The sequence below is a fragment of the Sorghum bicolor genome, chromosome 4 (genome assembly GCF_000003195.3).
Source record: "Sorghum bicolor cultivar BTx623 chromosome 4, Sorghum_bicolor_NCBIv3, whole genome shotgun sequence".
Taxonomy (NCBI): Eukaryota; Viridiplantae; Streptophyta; class Magnoliopsida; order Poales; family Poaceae; genus Sorghum; species Sorghum bicolor.
In genome coordinates, this window is record NC_012873.2 from 10,186,365 (window position 1) to 10,214,136 (window position 27,772).

At 41.6% G+C, this 27,772-nt stretch overlaps 3 protein-coding genes across 3 annotated transcripts; 2 read left to right on the plus strand and 1 right to left on the minus strand.

Moving 5' to 3' along the window:
- Positions 329 to 2,284, plus strand: LOC8085582 (peroxisome biogenesis protein 7). The gene is made up of 2 exons (XM_002451809.2): positions 329 to 1,444; positions 1,747 to 2,284. Exon 1 carries the CDS (start codon positions 452 to 454, stop codon positions 1,415 to 1,417), a length of 966 nt encoding a protein of 321 aa, XP_002451854.1. The 5' UTR covers positions 329 to 451; the 3' UTR covers positions 1,418 to 1,444; positions 1,747 to 2,284.
- Positions 15,406 to 22,243, plus strand: LOC8078313 (phosphoenolpyruvate carboxylase 1). The gene is made up of 10 exons (XM_002451810.2): positions 15,406 to 15,765; positions 15,871 to 16,262; positions 16,397 to 16,481; positions 17,577 to 17,799; positions 18,085 to 18,188; positions 18,278 to 18,365; positions 19,450 to 19,604; positions 19,686 to 20,684; positions 21,145 to 21,531; positions 21,724 to 22,243. The coding sequence occupies exons 1-10, from the start codon at positions 15,610 to 15,612 to the stop codon at positions 22,015 to 22,017; spliced, it is 2,883 nt and encodes a 960-aa protein (XP_002451855.1). The 5' UTR covers positions 15,406 to 15,609; the 3' UTR covers positions 22,018 to 22,243.
- Positions 22,809 to 27,225, minus strand: LOC8078314 (meiotic recombination protein DMC1 homolog). The gene is made up of 15 exons (XM_021458607.1): positions 27,087 to 27,225; positions 26,842 to 26,968; positions 26,007 to 26,098; positions 25,760 to 25,831; positions 25,615 to 25,653; positions 25,354 to 25,411; positions 25,230 to 25,275; positions 24,560 to 24,605; positions 24,377 to 24,438; positions 24,209 to 24,275; positions 24,017 to 24,109; positions 23,868 to 23,936; positions 23,651 to 23,729; positions 23,394 to 23,560; positions 22,809 to 23,205 (listed from the first exon to the last, which is right to left on the minus strand). The coding sequence occupies exons 2-15, from the start codon at positions 26,939 to 26,941 to the stop codon at positions 23,161 to 23,163; spliced, it is 1,035 nt and encodes a 344-aa protein (XP_021314282.1). The 5' UTR covers positions 26,942 to 26,968; positions 27,087 to 27,225; the 3' UTR covers positions 22,809 to 23,160.

Below are 27,772 nucleotides of genomic sequence, written 5' to 3' on the forward strand. Positions count from 1 at the left end.
AATCTAGACAAATTATTTTAGCAAACATAGTGTAAACAAACTAGAACTTTTTAAAAAGTTATAAATATTTATCTACCAAATCTACAAATTATTCAACAGTTTTTTTCTTTAAAATCTGGGAACAATATTTTTAATCATAGCTTTTCATCCGAGAAACAAGCAAGTACTCTCTTCATTCTAAAAGTTTTTTTTTTGACAAGATCTTCATTCTAAAAGTTGAGTTGATTTTTTTTAAAGTAGGCCAGCAGTGCATCGCAGTGGTACAATTTTTACAGGAAGATTTCACTGTTGATGACGTCATTTAGATCCGGGATCAGGACTGAACTCCCCGCAGAGGCACAGCCATATCCTCACAATCAAAAAAAGAAATTAAAAAGGAAAAAATAAATTAAAATCCAAGTCTTACCCGAGTCCCCTTCCCGATCCGCCGGCCGATCCACCCACCGCCGCCATGCCGGCGTTCAAGGCCCCGGCGCCGGGCTTCGCCGTGCGCTTCAGCCCCTTCCACGAGAACCGCCTCCTCGCCGCCACGTCCCAGCACTTCGGCCTCGTGGGCAACGGCCACCTCATCGTCCTCGACCTCGCCGCCGCCGGGCCCGGGCCCGGGGCCGCCCCGGTGCCGGTCTTCTCCTTCCCGACCTCCGACGCGCTCTTCGACTGCGCGTGGTCCGAGTCCCACGACTCCCTCTGCGCCGCCGCGTCTGGGGACGGCTCCGTGCGCCTCTTCGACGCCGCGCTCCCGCCGGCGCAGAACCCGGTACGCCTCCTCCGCGAGCACGCGCGGGAGGTGCACGGCCTCGACTGGAACCCCGTCCGCCGGGACGCCTTCATCTCCGCCTCATGGGACGACACGCTCAAGCTCTGGTCCCCCGACCGCCCGGCCTCCGTCCGCACCTTCCGGGGCCACGAGTACTGCGTCTACGCCGCCGCCTGGTCCGCGCGCCACCCGGACGTCTTCGCCTCCGCCTCCGGGGACCGGACCGCGCGCGTCTGGGACGTCCGGGACCCCGCGCCCACGCTCATCCTGCCCGCGCACGACCACGAGGTGCTCTCGCTCGACTGGGACAAGTACGACCCCTCCATCCTCGCCACCGCCTCCGTCGACAAGTCCATCCGCGTCTGGGACGTGCGCGCGCCGCGGGCGCCCATCGCGCAGCTCGCTGGACACGGCTACGCCGTCAAGCGGGTCCGCTTCTCGCCGCACCGCCAGGGCATGCTCATGTCCTGCTCCTACGACATGACCGTCTGCATGTGGGACTACCGCGCCGAGGATGCTCTGCTCGCCAGGTACAACCACCACACCGAGTTCGTCGCCGGCATTGACATGAGTGTCCTCGTCGACGGCCTGCTCGCCAGCACCGGATGGGACGAGATGGTCTACGTCTGGCCGTTTGGGACCGATCCAAGAGCCATGTAGCACGCAGAGGCAGATGCAATAGACCAGGTGATTTGTACTATTTGTTGTCATCTTTACATTGAGCGGTGTTGATACAAATACATACTCTACATGTCAATTGCTATCTCCTCGTCAAATGAGTTGAAGAAGAAGGAATAATGTCAGAAAAACAAAAATTGTTGCCAAATTGACATTGCTTCTGCCTTTCTCATTGAGCTCTAGCCTCTCTTATAATAGTAAGAAGGAAATGGTTCACAAGCTCATAACACCTGATGGTAACCATAGGCCACGATAACTTGCCCTTTTAGTCCAATAATAACATAATAATCAGTTCCACTTTACATATGCAGAGAACCTACCAATAACAAGAGGGTTTCTAGCTAATCTTGCAAAAGCTGGTGGAATGCTTCCGTTGGCCATAGGCCATACACCTCTTTTGAAGGATGCCACCTGTTAAGATTTTGTTACAAAACAACAACAGAGCAAAAAGATTGCATTTCTCTTCACTGTTGGTCATCCACATCAAATTTTCCTTCAACTATTATCAGTTCCAGTGATTTGGATACCTTACAGGTTTGTTCACCATTGACAACTGTTCCCATGAATTGAGGTCCGGTGTGTTTTGGTGTAGTTGGACATTCTGTAACAGGGTCCGTAGAAGAATGAAGTTGCCTTACCTGTCTACTATTTTGATCTCGGTTTTGTGCCCAGTGTCAGTGGTATCATCATGTATTGTACTGCTTTATATATCGTCATCCTTTTCCAGCCACTAAACAGTAGACCTATGGCGCTATGACATCAGGGGTTTACCTATGCGCCGTCTGTTCTCCCAGAAAATAATCTTGGTACCATGGCATGGCATAATTTATGTAGGCATATTAAAAAATATATCATTTGTTTTGCCACTGGAGCAGCCACACGCAACTCATTCTTGCTTAGTGATTTGACCAAACAGTCGTAGCGTAACTAGTTACTGTGCTGCTGTTATAATTGTGGGGTGAACATTCATGATGTTAAGGAAGCATTCTCTGTGGTACCAACTTGTTACAAGTTTGAGCTTTACTGGTTTAAACCAAATATAGATTGCTGAAGTTGCCATGAATTCCAGGCCATGCCATGTTGAATACTCCCTCCGTTCCCAAATTATAAGTCGCTTTGACTTTTTTGGTACATTCATTTTGCTATGCATCTAAATAAATATGTTTAGGTAGATAGCAAAATGGATGTACTAGAAAAGTCAAAGCGACTTATAATTTGGAACTGAGGGGGTAAATTAGGAAAAGGGCTAGTAAACTTTGAAAGGCATGAGAAAGGGAAACTGGAGAAGTGCTTTGGGGGAAAGATGATATGGTCGACAGATTGGCGAGAGAAGATGACATGGTGCCTAACAGTTTTCGCCCAACAATATGAAAACCTAGCAGTCATACTTAAGCTTCTTACTTAAGCAGTCCAATCACAGGGAAGTAAGGTTGTGCTTGAAATGCAAAACTTCTCTATATCTGGAGGAATCATGTTTCCTGTGAAATTCTGTAGAGATTAGTATTGTCGAATTCCTGTGTTTCTCAATTCTAAACCAAAACTGGTCACCTATTGAACATACCATGGGGACTGGGGACAGCAAGTGCACAGCTGCAGTGTTTATACACAATACACCTGACAGAGAATTAGCTTTTGTCAAAAATGGTATATAATGTTTTATGGTCCAGTTGTCCAAACATAAGAACTATGTGTCGTGTATTAGCCCTTTTCGACGAAGTAAAACGAGTTGAACATTAGCGTCATTTCTGGGCATGAATCATTAAGGAGATCAGGTCTCTCTTGAATTTTTTTGATTTAGTCCTGCATTGACAGTTTGGCTCGCTCTGGAATGTTATTCTTGTGCTGGTGTCCATCCATCAGTCCGTGCATCGGTGCATGCAAGATAGTCACCTTTTCTGCGCCAGCCAGGTGAATTCCTATTGCTCTGCTTCTGCTCCGGCCGCCGCGGCGGCCAAGATGAAGCGGCATCAGATCTGGCCGACAGTGTCAGCCGATGTATACTGGTGCCTTCGTCGACGCAACAGAGGAAACTTATTTTTTAAGAAGCAACAGAGGAGTGTTGCATACTTTTTTCGTCCCAAAAAAGAATGCAATATTGTTGGATACTCTGTTTGTCTTAAAAAAAATTAAAAAAGACAATCATAGGTATCTGGACAAATGCGAAGGTATTTGCATGGGTTGCTTACCTGAATTTGTAGAAGCACTTCTGTCCTACACTCCTGCTTCAGTGCTACAGAGGATTAATGCCGACTGTCCTAAGTATTGTTCGCTGATTTATTGTAAGTGAAAAACAATGGCAAACGAAAAGCTCGCACTGAGGACACAAAACAGGGTAGAGTTGGACGCCGTCCGGACTTCTGGTTGCACAATGTTTTTTTTAAGAGCGCCCAGAGGTACTGAACTTGTTGACACAATGATGATAGCGCCTAGAGCTACAGAATAAGTTCATCAGTTACATGGGCTCCTTGTCTTTGTGATCTTGTCCTGTCCGGGCTCGTTCTCAAACCTGTATACTGTACATGTCTACAGGCCTGGCGGAAGAGGACTCTAATAAGATTTGTTACACTGTTTTTATCATCTCACTCATGATCATGAGATCTTGAATTGGTTACATAAGTGTCCCTGCCTTTCTGGCGAGTCACACTCGTCAAGTTAAGAACCTCAATTCTACCTGCGTTTACATGTACAACGTACTTGTTTTTAACCGTCTTCCACTATTTTTTTTCTCTTAAAGATTTGGATTGGTTATCAGCATATATTAATAAGCAGAGATTAGACAAGCGCAAGCTTCGCCAACGCTTCCTTTAAGATGCTGTTTGGTTGCTCATTTTGTGGCGTGATCTGATCATACCGCTGAAAAGAAAAAAAAACTACCTATAACATATTATTATTACTTGAAATTACTACCTCTACTTGTGGTGCTATTAGTTTCACCTTCCACTATGACCACTACATATACATATATCGCGAGTATTGATACACACTCATGACATACACATTACAAATCTGACTTAAGTATTTAGACCTCAGATATGGTACATATATTATTAAAGTCTAGATTGATATATAGAATATATATCAACATGTGTTGGGGGTGGATTAGAGTGAAATTTGATACGAATCCGACCACATCCAAATAAGACCTTAATATATGAACCTAGCTGTCCTGTTTTAGGTCTAGTGCTCTACTTATCACTCAGTGTTTGTCACTTGTATCTTCAATCTCTGCCTCTCTGGGCAATGGGCTTTCCCCTTACTGCTCATCCTCGTCAGCTGCGGCAACCTCCTTGTTTGGTGAGGGCCGTTGGGTCACCCCTGCCTCTCTACTTCCGAACATTGCTTATAGCTTATTTACTAGCACTATCTCTATGTATGTCTTCTCGCAGATTGGCATTACAAGAAGACGGAGAAAAGATGTTGCAGTGTTAACTGTCGGTATGGAAATAGAACCTATTATGAAGCTTGTACCAGCTAGTATGTTCACTTGTCTAAAAAATACTGTTCGCTAATTTGTTACGAAAGAACAATACTAATGAGCAAATTCAGCATAAGCTCAACCTGCTTTCGCTCCCTTTTTGCATACTTTTGCCCACGAAAATCCAAAGCGCATTGTGATGGCTTCAGAAAATGCAAAGGCTGTGTGGGACGGCCCAATCAAGCTTTCCATTAGTGGCCCATGGCTGAATCTGATCCCCATCATATCAAGCGGTACTACCACACGCGCTGTGTTTTGTTGGGTACCGGTACCGTTGCGCTTTCAATCATGACGGCATGCAGAATTGCAGACGAAGGGCAGCTTCTTTGTATACAGAAAGCCTGTGCAACAGCCATCACTTTGTTTTCTGAGGAATCCATCCTTTGAACCATCAAACCGGCGGAAAGCAAATTCGGTCATCACAACTCACCACATGCCCTCTGCTGTCCATCCTTTTCTGCATCTTTCATGGACACCGCTTACTAGTGATCTGTTGTAGAGATTTATTTGTGTCCTACCTACGTGTACTGTGCAGTATCAGAGTTTGTTTTATGCCTTCCATCGCACTATTTAAGAATGTTTGCTAACAACTGATGAGAGAGAGAAAGAGAGGATGATTATGGGAGTGTTTAGATCTAAGGGCCTAGTTAGCTGCTAGAATTAGTTCTAGTACATCTAAACAGCCCAATTAACAGCTCGGAATGGATTATTTAGCTAATAAAAAGTTATTAGCTAGTTTTTTTTTCCTAGGTAGCCACTAACATTTAGCTACACAAGGTTCAAATAGGTCAATTATCTCCAACAATGGGAACCTAAAATATAAGATTCATTTCACTTCCCGTTTGGGTAACACTACAGGTAAATGTTTCAATACTAATTTTTTATCTTCTTCAACAATAAAAATCAAAAGAGAACACTTTCTGCAAATGGATCTCCAGAAGAGATGATACTTAGATTTAGGTTGTGTCTCTCTTGGCATCTAAAATAGGTCTAGTACTCTGTTGGAGGCCAATACAGTACTATCGGAGACCCATTTTGTGTTTACATGCCTTTATGGGCCACCTGTTGGAGATAGTCCATACGTAAAAATGCCAATGAGCCAACACTGTAATTGGATCTCTTAGCTACTAATTGTCCGCTAGCTAGCTGATAGGTAATATTAGCTAGCTAACTATTAACCGATTTGACTTAACTAGTGAGATAATTGCCAGTTGATATTTCTCTTCTCTCTCTTTCAAATTGTAAGTTATTTTGGCTTTTCTAGATTCATAAGTTTGATTATGTGTCTAGACACAAGTGTATATCTAGATGCATAGAAAGGCTATGCACCTAGAAAAGGCAAAACGACTTATAATTTGGAATGGAGAAAGTAACAATTAGAACTGTAATTCCATTCCAGTTATTAGTAGTACTCCCTCTATCCCAAAATAAAAAGTCATTTTCGCTTCCCAAGAAGTCAATCTTTTTTAACTTTGACCAATTATATATAAAAGAATATTAATATAATAATACATAATTAGTATCATCATATAGATCATTAAATATTCATTTGAGCTTATCTGCCAAATCTATCAATCATTCAGTACTGTTTTTATCTCACAACAATCAGCGAACAGTGCTTTCACCATGACTTTTTAGCCAAGCGAACATAGCCAAACTTATTTGGAGATATATAAATGTTGCGTGCATTTTCAACAAACCTAGTTAAAGTTAAGAAAGTATGATATGCGCGTATCCTATAATATCTTTTTTTTTTTGGACAGAGGGAGTAGCTAATATGAATTCAAACAGTGCACACTTATGAGAGGGACACTAACTATTCCTCTTCTTTCCCAAATCCATTGTACCTAGAAAAGTGCGATGGAAGGCATATGACGGAGACGATGAGAAGAGAGCTATTTCGAGCAAAGATGGTGATTGGTGGGAGAGGCATATCCATCACCTGTCCTGTTCAGTTAACCACTTGGGCTGCTTTCTTGTGAGGGTGTGACAGGGAAAGCAAGGCCGTGACGCGTACAAGCACGCCTCCTCGCAACTGATGACAGCCGCAATTCCAGCTCACCTCCCCATTTTCCATTTTTCCTCCTAAGCTTTATTTATTTATTTATTTATCTATGCGAGGCCACAGGAAAAGAAAGAAGAACAAGGCTGTCTCCATCTGTGTGCCTGCAAGCATGTCCGTCCGAGCAACCGGGGGGAATTGAAAGTGACGTGTGCATTGCATGTCCTCTCCCCTTCTTCTTTTAGCCTTGTTTAGATCCGAAAAGTGAAAAGTTTTCGGAACTAAACAAGGTCGTTTGGCAATTCTTTTCCTTCTCTTCCCCAAACCGGCTTTGGCAAAAAAGAAATGGTGGTCTCTTCGACGCACGCACTCCCACTACGTGCTTTCAACAATCAACATAGAGAGGGAATTTTGCGGCTCCAAACGAACGGGACCGGAGAACGCAAGGTCAAGGTCTATGCTATGCGCTGATGTTACAATATACTTCGTCTATTCTTAATTATAAGTTATTTTGATTTTTTATATAAATTTTGTCTGCACACATACCAAATTTGACGTAAAAAAAATAAAATCTATACCTATCTATAAAGAGCTAAAATTTCAGTCTGCCTTTTTTTTCTGCCAATCTACAGTCCGTATAGGTTTTTTCTACCCCCGAAAGCCCCACGTCCAATGACTCCCTTTCGAAATCCAATAGAACAAATCGAATACAAATCAGATCAAAACCAAATAGAATACAATACAAAATCAAGACCACAGTTTTTTCTACCCCTGAAAGCCCCACGTCCGATGACTCCCTTCCGAAATCCAATAGAACAAATCGAATACAATTCAGATCAAATTGAGATCAAAACCAAATAGAATACAATACTTATATCTATCCCTAATAATAAAGAGGCAAAATTTCAGCCTCTTTCTTGGTCTGGATTTTTTTTGGTCTGGCTATTTATATTGATGGTGAAGATCGAATAAAAAATTGCTTTGGACGCAACATAGATGAGAAAGAAAACTCTCCAAAATCAGACTTGAACTCACAGCCAACCAATCCAATTCAAGTCCAAATCCAAATCAAATCAAAGGAAAAAGACATCTAACCAAATCGAATCCACCATGGACAACTAGATGGACTTGGCAAATTTTCTAGCTAAATTTTCGTCGGGATCTTTTGATCCTCTTCTTTTTCCCTTTCACGACTCCCTCCGTGATGGACTCAAACATTGCCTTTCCAATCCAAACTCTCCACGGGTCACAAGATAAAAAGTCAGGTACAATATAATAAACCAATTAAAGATGTCATGAAGCAACAAAATAACTTGCAAGGTAGCAAAGATCATAAGAGGAAGGATTCAAGATAAAAGAAAATCAAGATGAAAAAGAACTCTAAAAAGTTCCCCTACAAAGCAGATCACACCCACCCTTACAAGTCCTGAACACGGGTCATCGACGAGGTGGAGGAAGGTTTGTGGACGGCGCCATGCAGATTCGGCACGTAGCAATGTCATGGGGCATGTCGATGCGGCGGCGGAGATCGGCTCGCTCGCAGCTACCCCGTGTGAAGCAGCAAGCCACGCACCTAATGGACGGCACCGCTGGACGCACGCCGCTGCCGTCGCGTGCACTAGGGAAGCTGGCACGCATGCGTTCAGGCAACCGCGCGCAAAGCTTGCACCCTGGCATGAGAGCCATCATGGCCATGCATTTTCTCCCTAGATGCTATGGTGGTGCGTCGCTTTCCTGTGTAGAGTGAGTAGCACGAGAGGCGGCTGGAGCAAGGGAGATAGAAGTGAGACAGTGAGAACCGAGATGGGATTAGGTTTTCATCCCTTTTATATGATCCTCTTTTGGCCTACCAAGATCCTAGCCGTTCATCATGTATCAACGACTGAAATCACTTGGTAGATTTCGCAACTGGGCCTTCAAGTGGACAAAGGCATGGGCTGGACGCAGGCCTGCATGCATGCTGGTAATAAGCTTTTGGCTCTATAAATATTCATTAGCGTTGGCTTAAAATATATTTATTTTATCAAAAAAAATCCCCAGCATCTCAGTTTTCAGATTTAAGTGACCGCTAACTATTTATTTCAATTAAATTTGACAATTTATTTAATTATAAGATATAGTCATTAATTAACAAGACGTCTACAGCAATTTATTTATTTGATTCAAGCCAATATTAACATAAAATTAAAGGATCAGCTATATTTCATGTGTGAGTTTATTTGCTTTAAGCCACACTAGCATGTAGCCACAGACACGACATGGCCACGAGGTCCCTAATATAGATTTAAAGAATCTGCTATATTTCAGGTGTTTGAAATATAGTAATTGTATAGAACTTGGAGAAGGATCATGGAATCACATGTCGCTTGCACAAAAGAAGAATTTCAACATGATCTGAATTGTATTCGATTTGTTCTATTGGATTTCGGAAGGGAGTCATCGGACGTGGGGCTTTCAGGGGTAGAAAAAACCTATACGGACTGTGGTCTTGATTTTGTATTGTATTCTATTTGGTTTTGATCTCAATTTGATCTGAATTGTATTCGATTTGTTCTATTGGATTTCGAAAGGGAGTCATTGGACGTGGGGCTTTCGGGGGTAGAAAAAACCTATACGACTGTAGATTGGCAGAAAAAAAGGGCAGACTGAAATTTTGACTCTTTATAGATAGGTATAGATAGGAAAGGTGTAGAATTAAACACACGATTAATACATGTTCAACTACGATATGGAAAAAATTATACAACTAACTAAAATGTATGATATTGTCGTTAAATCTCTGAGCTAAAAATTACTTTTAGAGCCTGTTTAGATTTGAATTTTTTTCGCCGAAAGAGAAAATTTTTTGTGAAATTGGGGCCTAGGAACTAAAAGGGGCCAAAAAATTTTGGGGGCCAAAATTTTGGGCTGCAACTATGCACGCACTCCCATGGAAGCCTACCAATAACAACTGCAACTGCATACAGCCTAAGTTGTGTCAGAAAAAATTTACCAAACTAAACACCTAAAACTTTTCGTGTGCGTCCGACCACAAAAAAATTTTACCACTTTGACCAAAAAATTTCAAATCTAAACAGGGCCTAATTTAATCGCGCAACATGTACTTCCCGTTGCAACGCACGGGCATGTTTTGCTAGTAACTATAATTTAGAGTGGAGAGAGCTAGTATATATACTACTAATTGTACCTTCATTTTAAAAACACGACAAATAAAAAAAATATATTATTTTCTAAAAAGAATCAAATAATTTTAAGTTTAGCTACATCTATAAAAAAAATAGCGTCATTATTTATATCTTTAAATGTATAATGTTTGTTTTGAAATATACTCCATTCCACTATTGATTGTAGTGGCAATTGTTATGTTTAATAGAATTATGTATGTATTTAAGTTGAATTTGAAATTGTTTTTTTCGAGACGGATGGCGTAATCGGGTTGGCCTAAGTTGACGGGTCAATCAGCTTTTCAGCAATTGCCATCTCTAATACGAAGGCGAAAAGGGATCTTTCCACCTCGCGTTATATACCTTTTATATTAATTATTTATTATGCTATAGTGCTAATGGGTGACACCGATGTAATTTGGCCAATGTTGTCAATTGCCATCTCCTGCCTGATTAAACAATTAGCAGTACTAGACAAAAGCGTCACGATACTGTGGGCCAGATGTCTGATGAGATTGAGACTTGATCGAAACTTTTGTGCAAGTGTAATAGTAAAACTCGATTGAATCTGTGTGCTACGACCATCCAACCTTTGGTTATAACCCTATACAACTCCTAAGGGTACTTGATAGGAGCTTACCGTTTATTTCAACAATTTTGAAGAGTCAAAGTATCTCAAATTTAACCAAAATTATAGATAAAATTATAAAATTTTGTGGCATTAAATAGATATATTATGAAAATATAATAAATGAAGAACCTATTAATACTTAGTTGATATCATAAATTTGTCAAAAAAAAAGTTGACATCGTAAATGTTATTATCCTACCATATAAATTTAATCAAACTTAAGATGTTTTGACTCTCCAAGATTCTTGGAATAATTTATAATGTTGGATGGAGGGAGTACATTAGAGCATCTTCAGTAGTTTTTCAATAATCTTTTCCTAATATACATATATTGGGGTCGCCCAATATTATATTTTAGCAATATTGAGGGAGTTATTTTAGCAATACCTAAATATATCTTTCCCAATACCCATATGGAAGGTGGGTCCCATAGGACTGTAAGAGAAAATTTGATTGAAAAGTGATAATTGGGATGGTCTCCATGGTATTGGAGAGTTGTATATTCTCTTTATTTAAGAGAATATGAGAGAAATATTGGTGTACACAAAAAAAAGAAGAGAGATTGGGCGACTGCTGGAGTAAAAAAAAACACAGTTGTTGTAATATGACTGTTTTATAGGGATATAGAGAGATATTGGGGAACCGCTGGGATGCTCTTAATTATAAAGTTGCGCAAATATTGTTGTTGTTAGGGGCGTGCATTGCACTCAGGCTTCTAATTGGAGTACTACAGACGGATTCACCCAGAGTCCAACAACACCTAGTGGGGGTTAGGGATATTTGGACGCAACAGTTTAAGCCCTGAATGAATCACACGATGAATGCATCAATCTAGTCTAGTATTAATTATAATTAGAAATTTGCCATCTTTGATCATGGTATATTCAGTTCATTCCCAAGTCAAACCTGGCCAATTTGGAAAGGCGTCGATTTCGTACATACTCCTACTTGTGCTGCCTGAATCAAGGCCTTGTTTAGTTCACTCCAAAAACCAAAAAGTTTTCAAGATTCCCCGTCACATCGAATCTTGTGACATATGCATTAAGCTTTATATATAGACGAAAAATAAAAACTAATTACACAGTTTGTCTGTAAATCACGAGACGAATCTTTTGATCCTAGGTATTCCACGATTGGATAATATTTACCATAAACAAATGAAAGTGCTACGGTGTAGAAATCTAAAATCTTTTCGGAACTAAACAAGGCCCCAGTCAAGATGTGTACTCCGTATTTATTTTAATTCGGATCCGGATCCATTCTTCCTTTTTATCGGTTCATGCAATGCATGTGACCCATGTGTCCTGGACCCTCCGAGCTCGCAATAGTTGACCAGTGGCATCGGGCTCGTGTGTGTGTGTGTGAGAGAGAGAGAGGCAGGCACGGCGGCGGCGGCTTCTCGCACCGTGCGGCCTGGGTGGTAGATCCGATCAAGATTCCACCAAGATCCCTTCCAATCCCGCCCATTGGGACTCCGGGCACTTAAGCACGCCACTTTTGCATAAAACCCCTCCGCATTAGTGGATTCTAAAACCTCTTTTTTTTTCATGAAATTCTATCACGGCCTAGTACTAGTAGTCCCCTCCTCTTGAGAATACCGAGAGTATAAGCATTGGTTGGGGTTCAATTTGTTTAGTTCGAATGATTGATGAGAAGCTTTATTTATTTATTTACTGGAGATGACAACCAAATGTTGGGGCAGGATACAGAAAAGAAAAACAACACTCTCTTTGGACGGTGCCAGCTTCAACGGCCGACCAAAATAATACTACTACACTTCTAGTGCGTGCTGACTTTGATGAGGTGTCCCAAATAGAGTACGTAGATGAATAGGAGTATTTGTTTCTTTGGGGGGTTCCTTTTCAGAAAGCCTTTTCTTATTCGTCCATGTCACGGAGACCAAATAAAATTGGGTGGGCGTGACAATTGGCGTCAGCTTGACACGATAGTCCACCAGAGGCGGCAATCAGAGGCCGTGCCAAAAAGAAATTTCATCATCAAGGAAATTCAAGTTTCTCGTTCCACCACATTCCACGCAGTGCAAGACTCCATTAATCCAAACTACTGTAGCTACTAGCTATTCGTCCCATCATCTTTTCTTAGATATTTATTTATTTACTTTTTCTATAAGCAAAGTTTCTTAGACAAAATCAGTCCCAACTTGACTAACGTAGGAATATAATTCGTAAGGTCGGAGCAAAATAATTCTGCTCGATGTAATCATACCTACACGTACATGTGGCGGCAATCGTTGCTTGAGAAAAAACAAATACCTAACTGTTTTGCAATAGCAGCAATCATTTAGGTTCAAAAAGGAAATGATAATACAACGGTTACATTACCCCATAGACAAAATTTTCCTTATAGTTGTTGCAAATTACGATGCGTGAGCCTCTGATTAAAAGGTAAAGTATTGATAACAAATTCATGGGTGGGAGTTAGCGCATACGTACAACACCACTAGTCAAGCACTAATTTGTACTACTAACTCCTCAAATTTTAAAGCAGATAAAACTTATGAAAATCAAGAGAAGTGAAATGAAAATTGACGAATTATAACCCCATGACCATTTTTCTCTACGTCATCATCAAATGACATTTGCATGACTTTATCTTGATTTACGATGTGAACAAACCAGGAAAATGAGAAAGAAGAAATTGACCAAGCATGTCATAATATTCATTTTTTTCTATAATTTTTCAACAGAGTCTGACTTTTGCATGGCTTTCCTTGAAGTTGCATAAAGAGATGATCATGCAAAAGTTGGACTGTTGTTATTGGCCAAGCCTTTTTTTTCCTTTGCTTTGACCATCAAGAATAGATAATCCCTTTCCTATTACCTTTGGTCTACAGTAATGATCCATAACACACTATGAACAAAACACAAGCAAGTACTGATTTTCAAGAAATTGAAAAATGATTAGATGACCTTCCAGAGCCCTATTGAAAAATAAGCAAGTTGGAAAGGGAGTGGGACTGAGAATATTACAATAGCTACATTCTTGGCAGTCTCGATAGACAAGTGTCACATAGCATTTTATTCCAAGACTATGTACAAGTATGTTGTAGAACAAAGGGACTATTGTTTAAGATAGCATATTTCATAAATATTTGTTTTGAATAGAATGTTTTCAAAGATATGATTCATCGAAGTGGCATATTGGAGGTCTTATCTATTTTCTTGTCGATTAATAAGGGTGCATTTAGTAGGGTCCTTTCTATTTTCTTGTTCACTTTACAATAAATCAACCAACAGTAATTTCAACCATGATTTTAGCCAGCAGTGTTTTTCTTCCCATGTGATTAATCAAAACTCCTTTGTAATATCATTTGATTAGTAGACTGAATTTTGGTCCACATGAAGATATATATATATATATATTAAAAGTCATATAAATAAAAATATGCTTAAAAATTATAAACCTTTTGTGGGTGAAGAATAATTTAAATACAACCCATTTTAGTTTGTTGTAATAAAAAAGGATTACAAATGAAAAAAAAATTAAAATTGGTAGCTTGCAAGTGCATCAAAGAATCCAGATCAGTTTTGTGTGGAACGAACGTGTCCTAATTTCTAACTTTGCTGAAGAAAACGCAGAACTGAAACGTTTTGGATCTAGACAGAACGACGTTTAGAGCCATTTTTCTAGTGATTCATGTGAGAAATGAACCTGATTCTCACACATCCAAACGGCCCACAAGTATACTGCTTCGACTTTTTTTTTTCATGAGAATGAGATGCACGACAATGCACACATCACGCCTCACGCGGCACTCTGATGTCCCAACATTCCTAATTAAAGTATTCCGGTGATGCAATGGATGGAAGTAAACTGAAAAACTAGATTGGTGTCTAATAATAATATACTCCTACTAAAGACTAGAGATATATTCATAGATTTAAATCCCTTACTTACAAAGGGTCGCACAACTTGTGTTTAGTTGAAGGAGTTCTCTAAAATTTGTATGGACAATAGGTACACAAATTTTTATTATCTTAGACCTTGTTTAGTTCAAAAAAATTTTCAAGGTTCTCTCACGTCAAATCTTTGGACGCATGCATGAAGCATTAAATACAGATAAAAAATAACTAATTGCATAGTTTATCTCTAATTTGCAAGACAAATCTTTTAGGCTTAATTAGTCTATGGTTGGACAATAATTGTCAATACTCCCTCCGTATAGGATTTAGAATTTGTTTAGGACAGCGACACGGTCTCCAAAATACAACTTTAACCTCTTATTTTTTATAAAAATATTTAGAAAAATGATATATGTATACTTTTATAAAAGTATTTTTCAAGACAAATCTATTCATGTAACTTTTATATTTACAAACTCAATAATTTAAGAGTTATTAATGATTTATATTCCAATATTTGACACAAACTTTGTCCAAAACGACTTCTAAATCCTATACGAAAAGTGTACAATAGTCAAATTTTAAAAAAAATTCAGGAACTAACAAAGCCTCCAAAACTACTAGTACAACTTCAAATAATCCCCAAGTTCACGGGGATCAATCTGCAAAAGTAGGAGTACTTGTACTTGGCATGATGAGTCATGGGCATGAGGGAGACCCACGGTTGAGCAACATAAAATTCTCCAAACGGGCCCCACCACCACACACGATCACCATCACCCCCGGGCTCCCCGTCCCCCCGTACAAATAGGCACGGCACACTCCCAACTCCCCACCCCGCAACCGCATCGCCTCCGCCGCGCACACCCCCCAATCTCCGCCTCCGCCGCCGCCGCCGCCCGCGCTCAGACGAGCCACCACTCTCCTCTTCCCACGCCCGCCCGCCCGCTGCGGGCTCGCGGGAGGGAGGAGATCGTCTGTCCCTCCGGGCGGGAATTTTGATTTTGATTCGTTCGGATTCGCTGCCGCCGCGACCGCGATGCCGGAGCGGCACCAGTCGATCGACGCGCAGCTGCGGCTGCTGGCCCCCGGGAAGGTCTCCGAGGACGACAAGCTCGTCGAGTACGACGCCCTCCTCGTCGACCGCTTCCTTGACATCCTCCAGGACCTGCACGGCCCCCACCTGCGCGAATTCGTAAGCCCCGATCACATCAATACCCGCCCTCCCCCCCAGATCCGCATGTATCGGCGAAGCCGTGCTGATCAGTTGACGTCTCTCTCTCTCTCTTCGCGTGCGCAGGTCCAGGAGTGCTACGAGCTCTCGGCGGAGTACGAGAACGACCGGGATGAGGCTCGGCTCGGCGAGCTCGGGAGCAAGCTCACCAGCCTGCCGCCGGGGGACTCCATCGTCGTCGCCAGTTCCTTCTCGCACATGCTCAACCTCGCCAACCTCGCCGAGGAAGTGCAGGTCGCGCAGCGCCGCCGGATCAAGCTCAAGCGTGGGGACTTCGCCGACGAGGCCTCCGCGCCGACGGAGTCGGACATCGAGGAGACGCTCAAGCGCCTCGTCTCGCAGCTCGGCAAGTCGCGGGAGGAGGTCTTCGACGCGCTCAAGAACCAGACCGTCGACCTCGTCTTCACCGCCCACCCCACGCAGTCCGTCAGGAGGTCTCTTCTCCAGAAGCACGGCAGGTGGGTGAGGACGATCGTAGTCGTAGCGTTACTGTGGTTGATTTGGTTGATGCCCTTTTGTTCCCCTCTTGGCTCATGCGTGTGGAAGCAAATGCTGAATGCTCTTCTCGTGTTGATTTGGTTTTGTTGTTCAGGATCCGTAACTGCCTGAGGCAGCTCTATGCCAAGGACATCACTGCTGACGACAAACAGGAGCTTGACGAGGCACTTCAGAGGGAGGTAAAATATGTCGACTTCACCACTTGAGCTGAAAAAGTTTTGATAAAAAGGTCACTCGTGAGGTTTTAGTGCAGATTAAGCGTCCACCACAACCTTGCAGTTGTCTTTTTTAGTTGGAAAGGACGTGTGGATCCAGAGCATAGGCATCTCCACATTACTGTTATTAGAACTTTGTCCCACACCTGAAAGACAAGTTGCCTTATGTTGCATTTTTTGGCCTCTTTATGTGAGTGGTGTCTGCCAGATTTCGAGACCCTACCAAATCATTTGGCTAGAATGCTTTCTCTGTTGTCTATCTTTTAATAGTAGGATACGTAATATCTTGAACAAGACAGGGTGATAGGAAGAAAGCGGTTAAGTATGTACAAGAAAGAACCAAAAACCCAATGGGAAAAGGGAGATTAGTTGATAATAATAGCACTGACAGAAGGCTAGTTATCTGAGAAAATTTGAAGGTTCTCTCTCTGGGTGTGCAGTGGCACAACAAAGATTTCCTGTGTGTGAAATTATAGTCACTGTTATTTGTCCTACAGACTTCTACCTTAAGGTTATTGTCATCAGAAGTAGCTGTCAAACTTTTGGAAATAACTAACCTTCAGTCAAACTAACTCTTAAGCACACACAAATTATTGTTATCAGTAGTGGGCACCAAACTTTTTGAAATTAGTCTGGTGAAGAACACATTATTTTTTAGTTTTTACTGTAAGTTGTTTTTGAGGTTATATTGTGGATCCCATAGATGTTTCCGACAAAACGTCACCTTGGTTGCACCAACATTTTTATCTCTAAAAATGTTATTTGTACTCTTGTATGCTTGCACATGACAAGCAGACAAGGTGAAAAGACAAAAAACAGTCAAATGTGCACAACAAAGGTAGTTCCTATGCTACAGTTGATTCTATGTTACTGCAGATTTTTTTGTTGATGCTGCAGTTCGATTATCTGATGTTAGTCTTTCTTCACAGAACAACTGAATATAATGCTTTTGAGAGTTCAGTTTGATGACAAAAAAAAATGAGTTATGGTCATGCATTCATTCAGTCAATTGTGGTGAAACATATGTTTTGCTGATTTGTTGTTTGACAATCTTCGCAGATTCAAGCTGCTTTCAGAACTGATGAAATCCGCAGAACCCCTCCCACTCCTCAAGATGAAATGCGTGCTGGAATGAGTTACTTCCATGAAACTATATGGAAGGGTGTACCAAAATTCTTGCGCCGTATTGACACTGCTCTGAAAAATATTGGGATCAATGAACGTCTCCCTTACAATGCTCCTCTCATTCAGTTCTCTTCCTGGATGGGTGGTGATCGTGATGGTAACTTATTGTTTTCATATGCTACTGTATACATAAGTGTTTGTCTGAAAAATACAATACTCTGTTGAAGAGTTTTTATACAAAAAACAGTTTGAGTTGTTTTAAATTGTTCCAGACTCTGGTCGCATGTGTAACAGAAAATTGTTGATATTGGCTATTAAGATTCCTTTTTGCACTCAAAACTATATCTGAGTACCAAATATTTTGGGTTAACCTTTTTTGTTGTTTTGCTGACTAACTGTAGAAAGAAAAGCTAAAACTTTCCATGCTGTATTGTTTTTATAGGAAATCCTAGAGTAACACCAGAGGTTACACGGGATGTATGCTTGTTGGCAAGAATGATGGCTGCTAACCTGTACTTCTCTCAGATCGAAGATCTAATGTTTGAGGTACTGCAATATAAAAAGTACTTCCCTTGCATGTTAAGAGCTGCGACATTTTTTGTTCCTTGGTGCTAAAACACAATATTCTATTCTAGCTCTCTATGTGGCGCTGCAGTGATGAACTTCGGATCCGTGCAGATGAACTACATCGCTCTTCAAAAAGAGCTGCAAAGCACTATATAGGTAACAGAGCTGTAATCTAACAAGGGAATTTTGATTAAACTGCATATCTGTTGATTAGCTTATTATTCTTGCCTTTTTCTGCTTTGGCCATGTGAAGTTTATTCACTTAAATGAGAACCTAACTGTACAAACAATTAACTCTGAAGGATGCCATTACTGTGCCTGTGCGGATAATAACCTTAAAATATGCCATTTTTGTATTTTTATTCTTGTTGTCTATGGTTCACCGTAGGAATGTATAATGGCTAACCACATCTTGGTTCTCTATACCTTTTGAATTTCCAAACACTCTACTTGCACTAAATATGCATTGGTGCATATGCATTACAAAAATTTTGCATACTAATTCGAGAAAAGTGTGCATGCTAATTACACAACCAAGCTTGAATTCATCAGATATTTTAGAAATTTCATATGTAGGTCAAATCAACTAAAATATTGAGTTTGTAGAAAATATTTTCAATTTAATACTACTCCCTCCGTTCGAAGGCTTTTCTAGATACATTGTTTTTACTATGATCTAGACATAGTATACATCTATGTGCATAGCAAAAACTATGTATCTAAAAAAGCCAAAAAGCCTTATAATTTGGAATAGAGGGAGTATGTAGCAAAGCTAGGTGAGAGAAGGTTCAAAAATATGTCCTGGAGGTTGCAAACCTCTTTCATTTTAATCATTAATCTATTGTACTCTAGTTCTTCAATAGACTTGAATATATTTTTTATGTCCTAACTCCTAACATGGATGCATCACTATGTTGACCAGTATAATCTCAATATTTGTGCCCTCAGTTTGGTTACTCCTTTTAGGGTGTGCTTGTGGTGGTTGTGTTATGAGCCTCTGCGCTTGGATCCTAATCTGTGGGATTTTTACTGTTACAGATCCAAATAGATTTTTAAACTAGCGACATCTGAAATTAGAACTAAGTGTCTTATTAGAGCCACCACCACAATACCAAACAGAGCCCTAATCAGCAACTTGGATGCTTCTCATGTAGAGTGAATGATTTATTACATTTTCCATGCAAAGTGGCTTACCGTATTTGTTCAAAGGTTTATAATACTAATTGAGCGTTGCTTGCAGAATTCTGGAAGCAAGTTCCTCCAAATGAACCATATCGTGTCATACTTGGTGATGTCAGGGATAAATTGTACTACACACGTGAACGTTCTCGTCACCTATTGTCATCTGGAATTTCTGAGATTCCAGAGGAGGCAACTTTTACTAATGTTGAACAGGTTTGCTCTTTTTTCTGTGATATATACATATTTGTGACTGCAGCCATCATAGTAATTTAATCACCACCTTCCACGTTGCAGTTTCTGGAACCTCTTGAGCTCTGCTATAGATCATTATGTGCTTGTGGTGACAAACCTATAGCTGACGGAAGTCTTCTTGATTTCTTGCGTCAAGTATCAACTTTTGGGCTTGCCCTTGTGAAGCTTGACATCAGGCAGGAATCTGATCGACACACCGATGTTCTTGATTCAATAACGACACATCTTGGAATTGGCTCCTATGCTGAATGGTCCGAGGAGAAACGCCAGGATTGGCTGTTGTCTGAACTGAGGGGCAAACGTCCATTGTTTGGTTCTGATCTTCCTCAGACTGAAGAGACTGCTGATGTTCTAGGCACGTTTCATGTCCTTGCAGAGCTTCCAGCAGATTGCTTTGGCGCGTATATCATCTCAATGGCAACTGCCCCATCTGATGTTCTCGCGGTCGAGCTTTTGCAGCGGGAGTGCCATGTAAAGCAGCCACTGAGAGTTGTTCCACTCTTTGAGAAACTAGCAGATCTTGAAGCAGCTCCAGCGGCTGTAGCACGACTCTTTTCAATTGACTGGTACATGAATAGGATTAATGGCAAGCAGGAGGTCATGATTGGATATTCAGACTCTGGCAAAGATGCCGGCCGTCTCTCTGCAGCATGGCAAATGTATAAAGCACAAGAAGAGCTCATCAAGGTGGCAAAGCATTATGGAGTGAAGTTGACAATGTTTCATGGAAGAGGTGGAACAGTTGGCAGAGGAGGTGGTCCAACTCATCTGGCCATATTATCTCAGCCACCAGACACGATACATGGGTCGCTTCGTGTAACAGTTCAAGGCGAAGTTATTGAGCACTCCTTTGGAGAGGAGCTCTTGTGCTTTAGAACTTTGCAACGCTACACTGCAGCTACTCTTGAACATGGCATGCATCCTCCAATTTCCCCCAAGCCAGAATGGCGTGCTCTGATGGATGAAATGGCTGTTGTAGCAACTAAAGAATATCGATCAATTGTCTTCCAAGAACCACGCTTCGTTGAATACTTCAGATCGGTAGGTTTCAACTGTATCCATTATTCTTACAAGTATAACAATTTGCAGTTGCACAAGCATGATAGTTTCAAAGCTGCTAAAAGTCCCAAAAGAGTGCACTTAAAGATAGGCTGCCTTTTGTCAACCTATTAATTGGTTCTTTCGAAAATTTGAACATATGTAGTTTTCTGCAAATCCTTTTTAACTGAAACATCCTAGAACACTAAGTGGACATAGACCAATTTGAGAAAAAAACCAAGACAAATGCTCTTGTTTTTCTAGGTAGGATATAATTTTTACCAAGGCATTGGTGGCATACAAGTGAATGCACTGAACTGTATGCATTGACCAATAAGGACTAAAACATTCTTTTTATCTTATTAAGCATGCTGTGTCTCACTGCATGATGATTCAGTGGGGTGCTATTAAACTGGTTCTAGAAGTCCCGTATGCGAACTAACTCGATCTTATATTCTTTCAGGCTACGCCTGAGACTGAATATGGTAGGATGAATATTGGCAGCCGTCCGTCAAAGAGGAAGCCTAGCGGGGGAATAGAATCGCTCCGTGCAATTCCATGGATCTTTGCTTGGACACAAACAAGGTTCCATCTGCCTGTTTGGCTTGGATTTGGTGCAGCGATCAAGCACATCATGCAGAAGGACATCAGGAACATCCATGTACTGAAAGAAATGTACAATGAGTGGCCATTCTTCAGGGTCACCCTTGATTTGCTTGAGATGGTTTTCGCCAAGGGAGACCCGGGAATTGCAGCTGTATATGACAAATTGCTAGTGGCTGAGGATTTGCAATCCTTCGGTGAGCAACTAAGGAAGAACTATGAGGAGACAAAAGAGCTCCTCCTTCAGGTAAAGTGCTTTAATAGCTCACACTACAAAGATTTGGTTTTGCTTGCATTTCATCTATTTTTGTATTTATTTATTTATTTATGTAGCCAATTGGAGGCACTCAAAGTGCCAAGTTTTATGTGTCTGTCTAAAATTCTGAAATTTCATGAGTCTAATTGCATTGTGATTCTAACTGTTGCCATTTCGCTGCAGGTTGCTGGTCACAAGGACGTCCTTGAAGGCGATCCTTACCTGAAGCAGCGTCTGCGGCTGCGTGAGTCCTACATCACCACTCTGAACGTGTGCCAGGCCTACACCCTGAAGCGGATACGTGACCCGAGCTTCCAGGTGAGCCCGCAGCCGCCCCTGTCCAAGGAGTTCACCGACGAGAGCCAGCCGGTGGAGCTGGTGCAGCTGAACCAGCAGAGCGAGTACGCGCCAGGCCTGGAGGACACACTGATCCTGACCATGAAGGGCATCGCTGCCGGCATGCAGAATACCGGCTAGGCCAGATCCTCGGTGTACAAATAACCCGTCTTATCCTATGAGACGGGCCGGCGTCAGTGTGTTCTGGAGGAATTTTTATGTCAGAGCCTTTTTCTTTGTGTGCTTGATGTAGATGCCAAGGGAAGCTTATTGGCTGTTGAAGCTTGATGCAAAATAAATTATGGAACTCTGTTTTTTGTTTATCTAATAATAACTAGCAAATATGCTTCCATTGCATTGAAACTAACAGCCTTTTGTGTTTCCAAGTTTTATTTTGTGACAATGTCATCTATTTCAATTAGTTGTGGAATCGGAAACTTGCAGGTCTAACTTGGAAACTCCAATCCCTCAGGATCCTGGACTTTTTCCTGGTGTAATCCATGCAGATATTATTTTAATCATCATTTTAGTTCTGGAGGTTTTTCCATCTCCGGTTTTGCTCCCCTTTCTTCAAAAAAAAAAAAAAATGCCGTAGGCGCCGCAACGCCCACCTGTTGTTCAAACTCATGGGCACGAGTGGCTCGAAGATTTTATACAACAATTGCTGTAGTTTCACCGTTGCTGGTGAAGAAGCATTTTTTTAAAAAAAATATAGTGGTATTCATTTTAATTAGTTTAGTTGTGCAGCGAGCAAAATTTGGACATGCTCTGCTCGGAATCTGATCGACCTAGACACAGATTAGCAGCAGTAGCTTTGTCATCTGTTCCAAGAGTTGCGATCTGATAGAAGAAAAAAAAACCTTCCCTTCAATGTAAAACCGAAACTAACAAGAAAGAAGCACAGTGCCGTTTAGGCAAGTATGGAGTACGTATTAAGCATGTAGATGGCCATGCATGAACCACTAACAAGAAAGAAGCGCAGTGCCATTCAGGCAAGCATAAGCATGTAGATTGGCATGCATGAACAACTAACAGTAGATGGTCTCTGGTCTGATTAGAAGTTTTTTGGGAAGCCAAGAAAACATGTACAACTGGTTCCATCTCAAATTCCGTGGCAAAAAGAGGCCTAAGCAACATAGAGTTTTGCCTACTTTTTCGATGTCAAAGATAAAACAGTAACACTGCTGTAACTTTCCTCGAGGTATGTATACCCATGTATGCTATGAACTTTACTGAAGAAACATGAACAATCTTTGGACAGAAGCACTCTGGCTGGAAACCGAATCAGTCTTTTGCGTCCATGATTCCACCTGACGTAACCTGGAAAACGTGCTATTGGTCAAGGCAAACAAGTTACATGTATCACACTGATAATTTGTAGTATCATCTAAAACATTCAGTCATGACAGTTAGCAGGTAAGGTTCACTATCACTAGAGTTTGCAAGATGTGAAGGTAAGGCGATCATTAGCGATTTAGTGCAAGCAGAAAACATGGAGCATCAAAGCAAAAGGATATAGCTTCTCCTTCAGGAAGGTTTGGGGCATCGAAGATCTTGCAGACACGTTGTTCGCCTTTGCCTTTCCTCAGCATCAATCTGATGGTGGCAGCATGCGCCAACACATGGCCGCCTGCTGGTTTCTTTGGATCAGTTATGAACATACCACCACCTGGATCGGCAATCACTGGAACACAAAAAGGAGACAGCTTAGAAATTGAAATTCATTCATCGGTAAACTCTTGGAATAGATATAGGGCTAAATAGAAAAGCCCACCTTGGTTGGTGATGTACACTGCAACATTGAACTCCTCAGCAATCTTGGTAAGTCGGGACAGCATCTGTGCTAGCTTTTGCTGCAATTTCACAGCAGATACACATAAACAAGCAGATAAACACAGCACCCTTCAACATTTTTACGAGGTACCAACTGCCATCGAAATACTGATCAAAAAAAAAAAAAAACTGCCATCGAAATGAATTGACGAGAATACCTGACGCTCTGCAAGTTCACCCCTGCCACTGAAATCAACACGAAATAGTGCAATCACAGAATCCACAATCTGTTCCCAGGACGATAGAAATACCACATGAGCACAACTGAGATTATCAAAATCAATGCACTTTACAGTTTCATGCCTACCAGAAGTCTGAAAGGTTCTTCAGCCATCTTGGCAGCAAGGCCCAGGAGCAAGTTGTACTGGTGCTCATAGGTGTATGCACGAGCATATATGATCTAACCAGAAACATACATAAAATTAAACAACCAATTTGGTCTATTGGTAATGAAATGGGTTAATAGAATCGAGAAATGTTAAATGCAAGGAATTCATACATTGTCGAGAACAGCATTGGCATCCATCCCAAATCTCTCAGCAATTGGCACAATGCGTTCAGGTCGGCTGAAAACTTCATTAAGGAAACAATTTGGAGATGATAGGAATAAATATAAACTCTTGGGAGAATAAGCTTGACAAATTACTCATGAAATTCAAAAAGATACAATGTTCCCTCAGTGTCAATGTAGGCAACCTTCCCATTCCCCCCATGCATGTGGATTGGAAGCTGCATTTTCATCAATCAGAAATAAGGGAGTATTCTGTTGCTTCTATGTTTCCTCAAATTCTATTGCTTCGTAGTTCCATGGTCTATGCGCTATCTACAAAATTTGGTACGGGGGATGAACCTGAGTGGAGACACATAGAGTATGAGCCAACTGGGTCTTCCCTGACCTGCAAGACAAACAGATGACATATATTTCAAACTAAAAAAATAGAACTGGACTCAGAAGTATAGTTACAAAAGCGCATCATAAGTCAACATTCACTGCGACTATTCTCAGTAAATACTTAAGAGGTTTCTTTCATTTTGCAAGTAAGAGGTTTGTGCGTGATTGTGTGTAGTATACAATGGCAAACTTCTCCCAGACCAGCAATAGAATACAACAAAGAATTGTTTCATATACTGTTCCCTTTAGGAAAAAAGTGATCCCACCTTAATTTAACATATCACTTCACATCAAGAAAAATGGTGAGAAATTGTATTCATGTGGTTAAGTTAGCAAAGCAAAAGCATGATTAGAAACTACAAGATGCATTGCTAGTGATAGCAATAACTCTGGAAGATGAAACAACAGAAAAAGGTGGTACAAGAGGGCTGGAATTAGCCTGGAAAGGTTGTACCATCAACCTAAATACACTAATATATAACTGAGCTAGGCCTAAATACATTTATTACAAGTGTGGCACCATGCCATAAAGAGATCTCTATCATAAATATCAACTATACATATAATATGGCTCCTGCAGCAGAACTTCAGAGAAAAAGGAACAACAGGAACGAGAACATCAACATACCGGAACTCCCCGAATGCCTCTGTGATGCAAAGTGTTTCAATCCCTCCTTCAAATTTAAAGATGTCCATCTATTAGACTAATGTAATGGCATGACTGATCACACAACAGATTTCAGATATATTACCGCCAAGCAGCTCGTCAAGTGCCTGGCTCCCAGTTGTAATCCGAACAACAGACTTCCGCTTCAAAATATGCCAAAATAAATCAAACAGCCTTAAAGGACAACACATATGAGAAGTAAGAGTGTTCAACCAGTTTCAATAGCTAATCGACTTTTGTCAGTTAGTTTACAATTTACAAGCAGTCGAACATTGATTATCACTCATCAGACACACCAAACTGGTAAACCATTCCCCGATTAGTAGCTTAAATGCAATTTTCTTACCTTAAGAAGGAGATCAGTTCCTGTCATGAAGCCCTGGTTCTGTGACAAACAAACAAACAAACAAGAAGAGAATTTCAAGATACCATATCATACATAACTGATTGCATGGAAGTTTAGTAAGCAAAACCAACTTAAAGGATCAGACCAGAAGTTTTTCAGCTGCCTCGCAGATCTTATCAACTTTTGCTTCAGATAAACCTTTGATTCCTGTAAGGTTCTGCAAGACAATCCATAAATTAGAACAATCGCCAAATGTTCAGAGTATTGAACAAATGAAAGCAGACATGCAACTGCAAGTGCCACAAACAAGATATCAATGTAAATACTGTGCAATAAAAAATTCAGACAGACAGAACAAAGAGTTGGGTACTGTGGGATGCAAAGCTCAGAACCTTCTTAGTATGCATCATTAGGCCATTGCAAGTGTAAATCCCTGCATCCTGCAGCTTCTTCACGTCTCCTGCATTTATCCCCTGAGAAATCACTGTGCCAAACAGATGCATGCAGCACAGATTAGTTGAACGCAGGAGAACTCAAATTAATAGTGTTGGACGACACAAATGGAAAATACAACACAACATGAATCCTGTTTCCCAAAGAAATCTGAGCCCAAGCCTAAAACCCTGAGTGCACCTAAAACACCTTCGTAATAATTGCTAGAAAAAAAAACAAAGAGTATTCACACAAAAGTCCAAGGATAGAACGAGTTAATTTCGAATCCCACTACTGGATTTTGTTCATCGATTTGACGGAATGAGCTCATGATCTCATATTAAGGCAAAATTCAGACAAATCTATGCAGAAGTAACGGTAGCACACACTTTTGAAAACGAACTAGCCGCAGGATTTCGATCAAACGTGGGGAATACTAGAACCCCACGAACTCACGCCACGATACAACACTAGTTGATTCCCAAAACACTCGAGAATTTGGGGGGAATTAGTTAGAAGGAACGCAAAACCCCAACCCACTGGGGTACCCAACAAAAAACAAACAAATGCCGACACCAAAGCACAACTGAACAAATCGCACCAACTCGGACCAAATTAAATTTCCGAACCCAAAAGCGAAACGGCAGAAGGCGGAAGCGATCCGCCGGCCGTGGAAGGCGACTAACTGCATGCTTGCAGCATCGATCAGGGTGGTAGCAGCAAGGCGCGCGCGCACGCGGAACAAGTAATGCGGGGAGGCGAGACGGGACGGGAGGGGTAGAGAGCGCGACGTACGCTTGTCGATGGACTCGAAGCACTCCTCCTCGTCGTCGACCCTGTCGGCGTCCATGAGCTGGAGCTGCCCGCCCTCGTCCGCGTGCCTGGACGGCGCCATGTGTCGATCGCTACCTGCTTCGACTGCCTGCGGTAGCGCGATCGGTCCCGGGAGACGGGAGGATGAGTTAATTAATTAAGCGCGAGTGCCGTATACGCGAAGCGGCGGCGAGAGGAAGGGGGAGGAGAGGAGCGGCGGCGCGTACCTGCGGCAGGAGCAGGAGGAGGAGGAGGAGGAGGAGGAGGAGGCGGTGGCCGCGACCGCGAGCTCGCTCGTGGGGTTGGGGCTTGGAGGAGGGGGCAAGCGGAGGCGAGAGGAGAGACTGTTGGGGCGAGAGAAGTGGCCAGTGGGTGTCTCGTCTCGTGTGCCGCTGTGGGGTACTTGAAGGCTGGCTTGTTGGACCTTCTCGCTCTCGAACGGATCGGGCTCGGCTTGTTGTTGGGCTGGGCTTCGAATGGGTTGATGGATCCGAGTTCGGCCCAGAGAAGTCGCCGTCGGCGTCTGCGACTTTGCGGCCCAGAGGATCCACGCCCAATTGCACTTTCATGTTCTGCTTCTCCCGTTCGCTCACGACCAGCCATGATGCAATACCATAGATTGACATATATCTTTGGGGGCGTGCTAAAGTTTAACCGATATTATATCGGATGTCATGTACAATGGCTTATGGGATTTTCAGATATTAATAAAAAAAATAAATTATAGATTCCGTCGGTACGAATTTATTAAACATAATTAATCTATCATTAACACATGTGTTTACTATAGCAATTAGTGTGTAATCATGGACTAATTAAGTTTTAAAAAATAGTATCACAAATTAGTCTCACGCTATATTTTTAGTTTCGTAAATAGTTTAATCTATTTCATGCATGTGTTTAAACATTCAAT

Excerpts from the sequence above, each read along its gene's own strand:
- LOC8085582 (XM_002451809.2), top strand. The coding sequence starts at position 452 with ATGCCGGCGTTCAAGGCCCCGGCGCCGGGCTTCGCCGTGCGCTTCAGC.
- LOC8078313 (XM_002451810.2), top strand. The coding sequence starts at position 15,610 with ATGCCGGAGCGGCACCAGTCGATCGACGCGCAGCTGCGGCTGCTGGCC. Across the intron at positions 15,766-15,870 it reads GCCCCCACCTGCGCGAATTC|GTCCAGGAGTGCTACGAGCT; the intron begins GTAAGCCCCGAT and ends TCGCGTGCGCAG. Across the intron at positions 21,532-21,723 it reads CAAAAGAGCTCCTCCTTCAG|GTTGCTGGTCACAAGGACGT; the intron begins GTAAAGTGCTTT and ends ATTTCGCTGCAG.
- LOC8078314 (XM_021458607.1), bottom strand. The coding sequence starts at position 26,941 with ATGGCGCCGTCCAGGCACGCGGACGAGGGCGGGCAGCTCCAGCTCATG. Across the intron at positions 26,099-26,841 it reads CTTCGAGTCCATCGACAAGC|TGATTTCTCAGGGGATAAAT; the intron begins GTACGTCGCGCT and ends TGTTTGGCACAG. Across the intron at positions 24,606-25,229 it reads GAGGCATTCGGGGAGTTCCG|GTCAGGGAAGACCCAGTTGG; the intron begins GTATGTTGATGT and ends TTTGTCTTGCAG.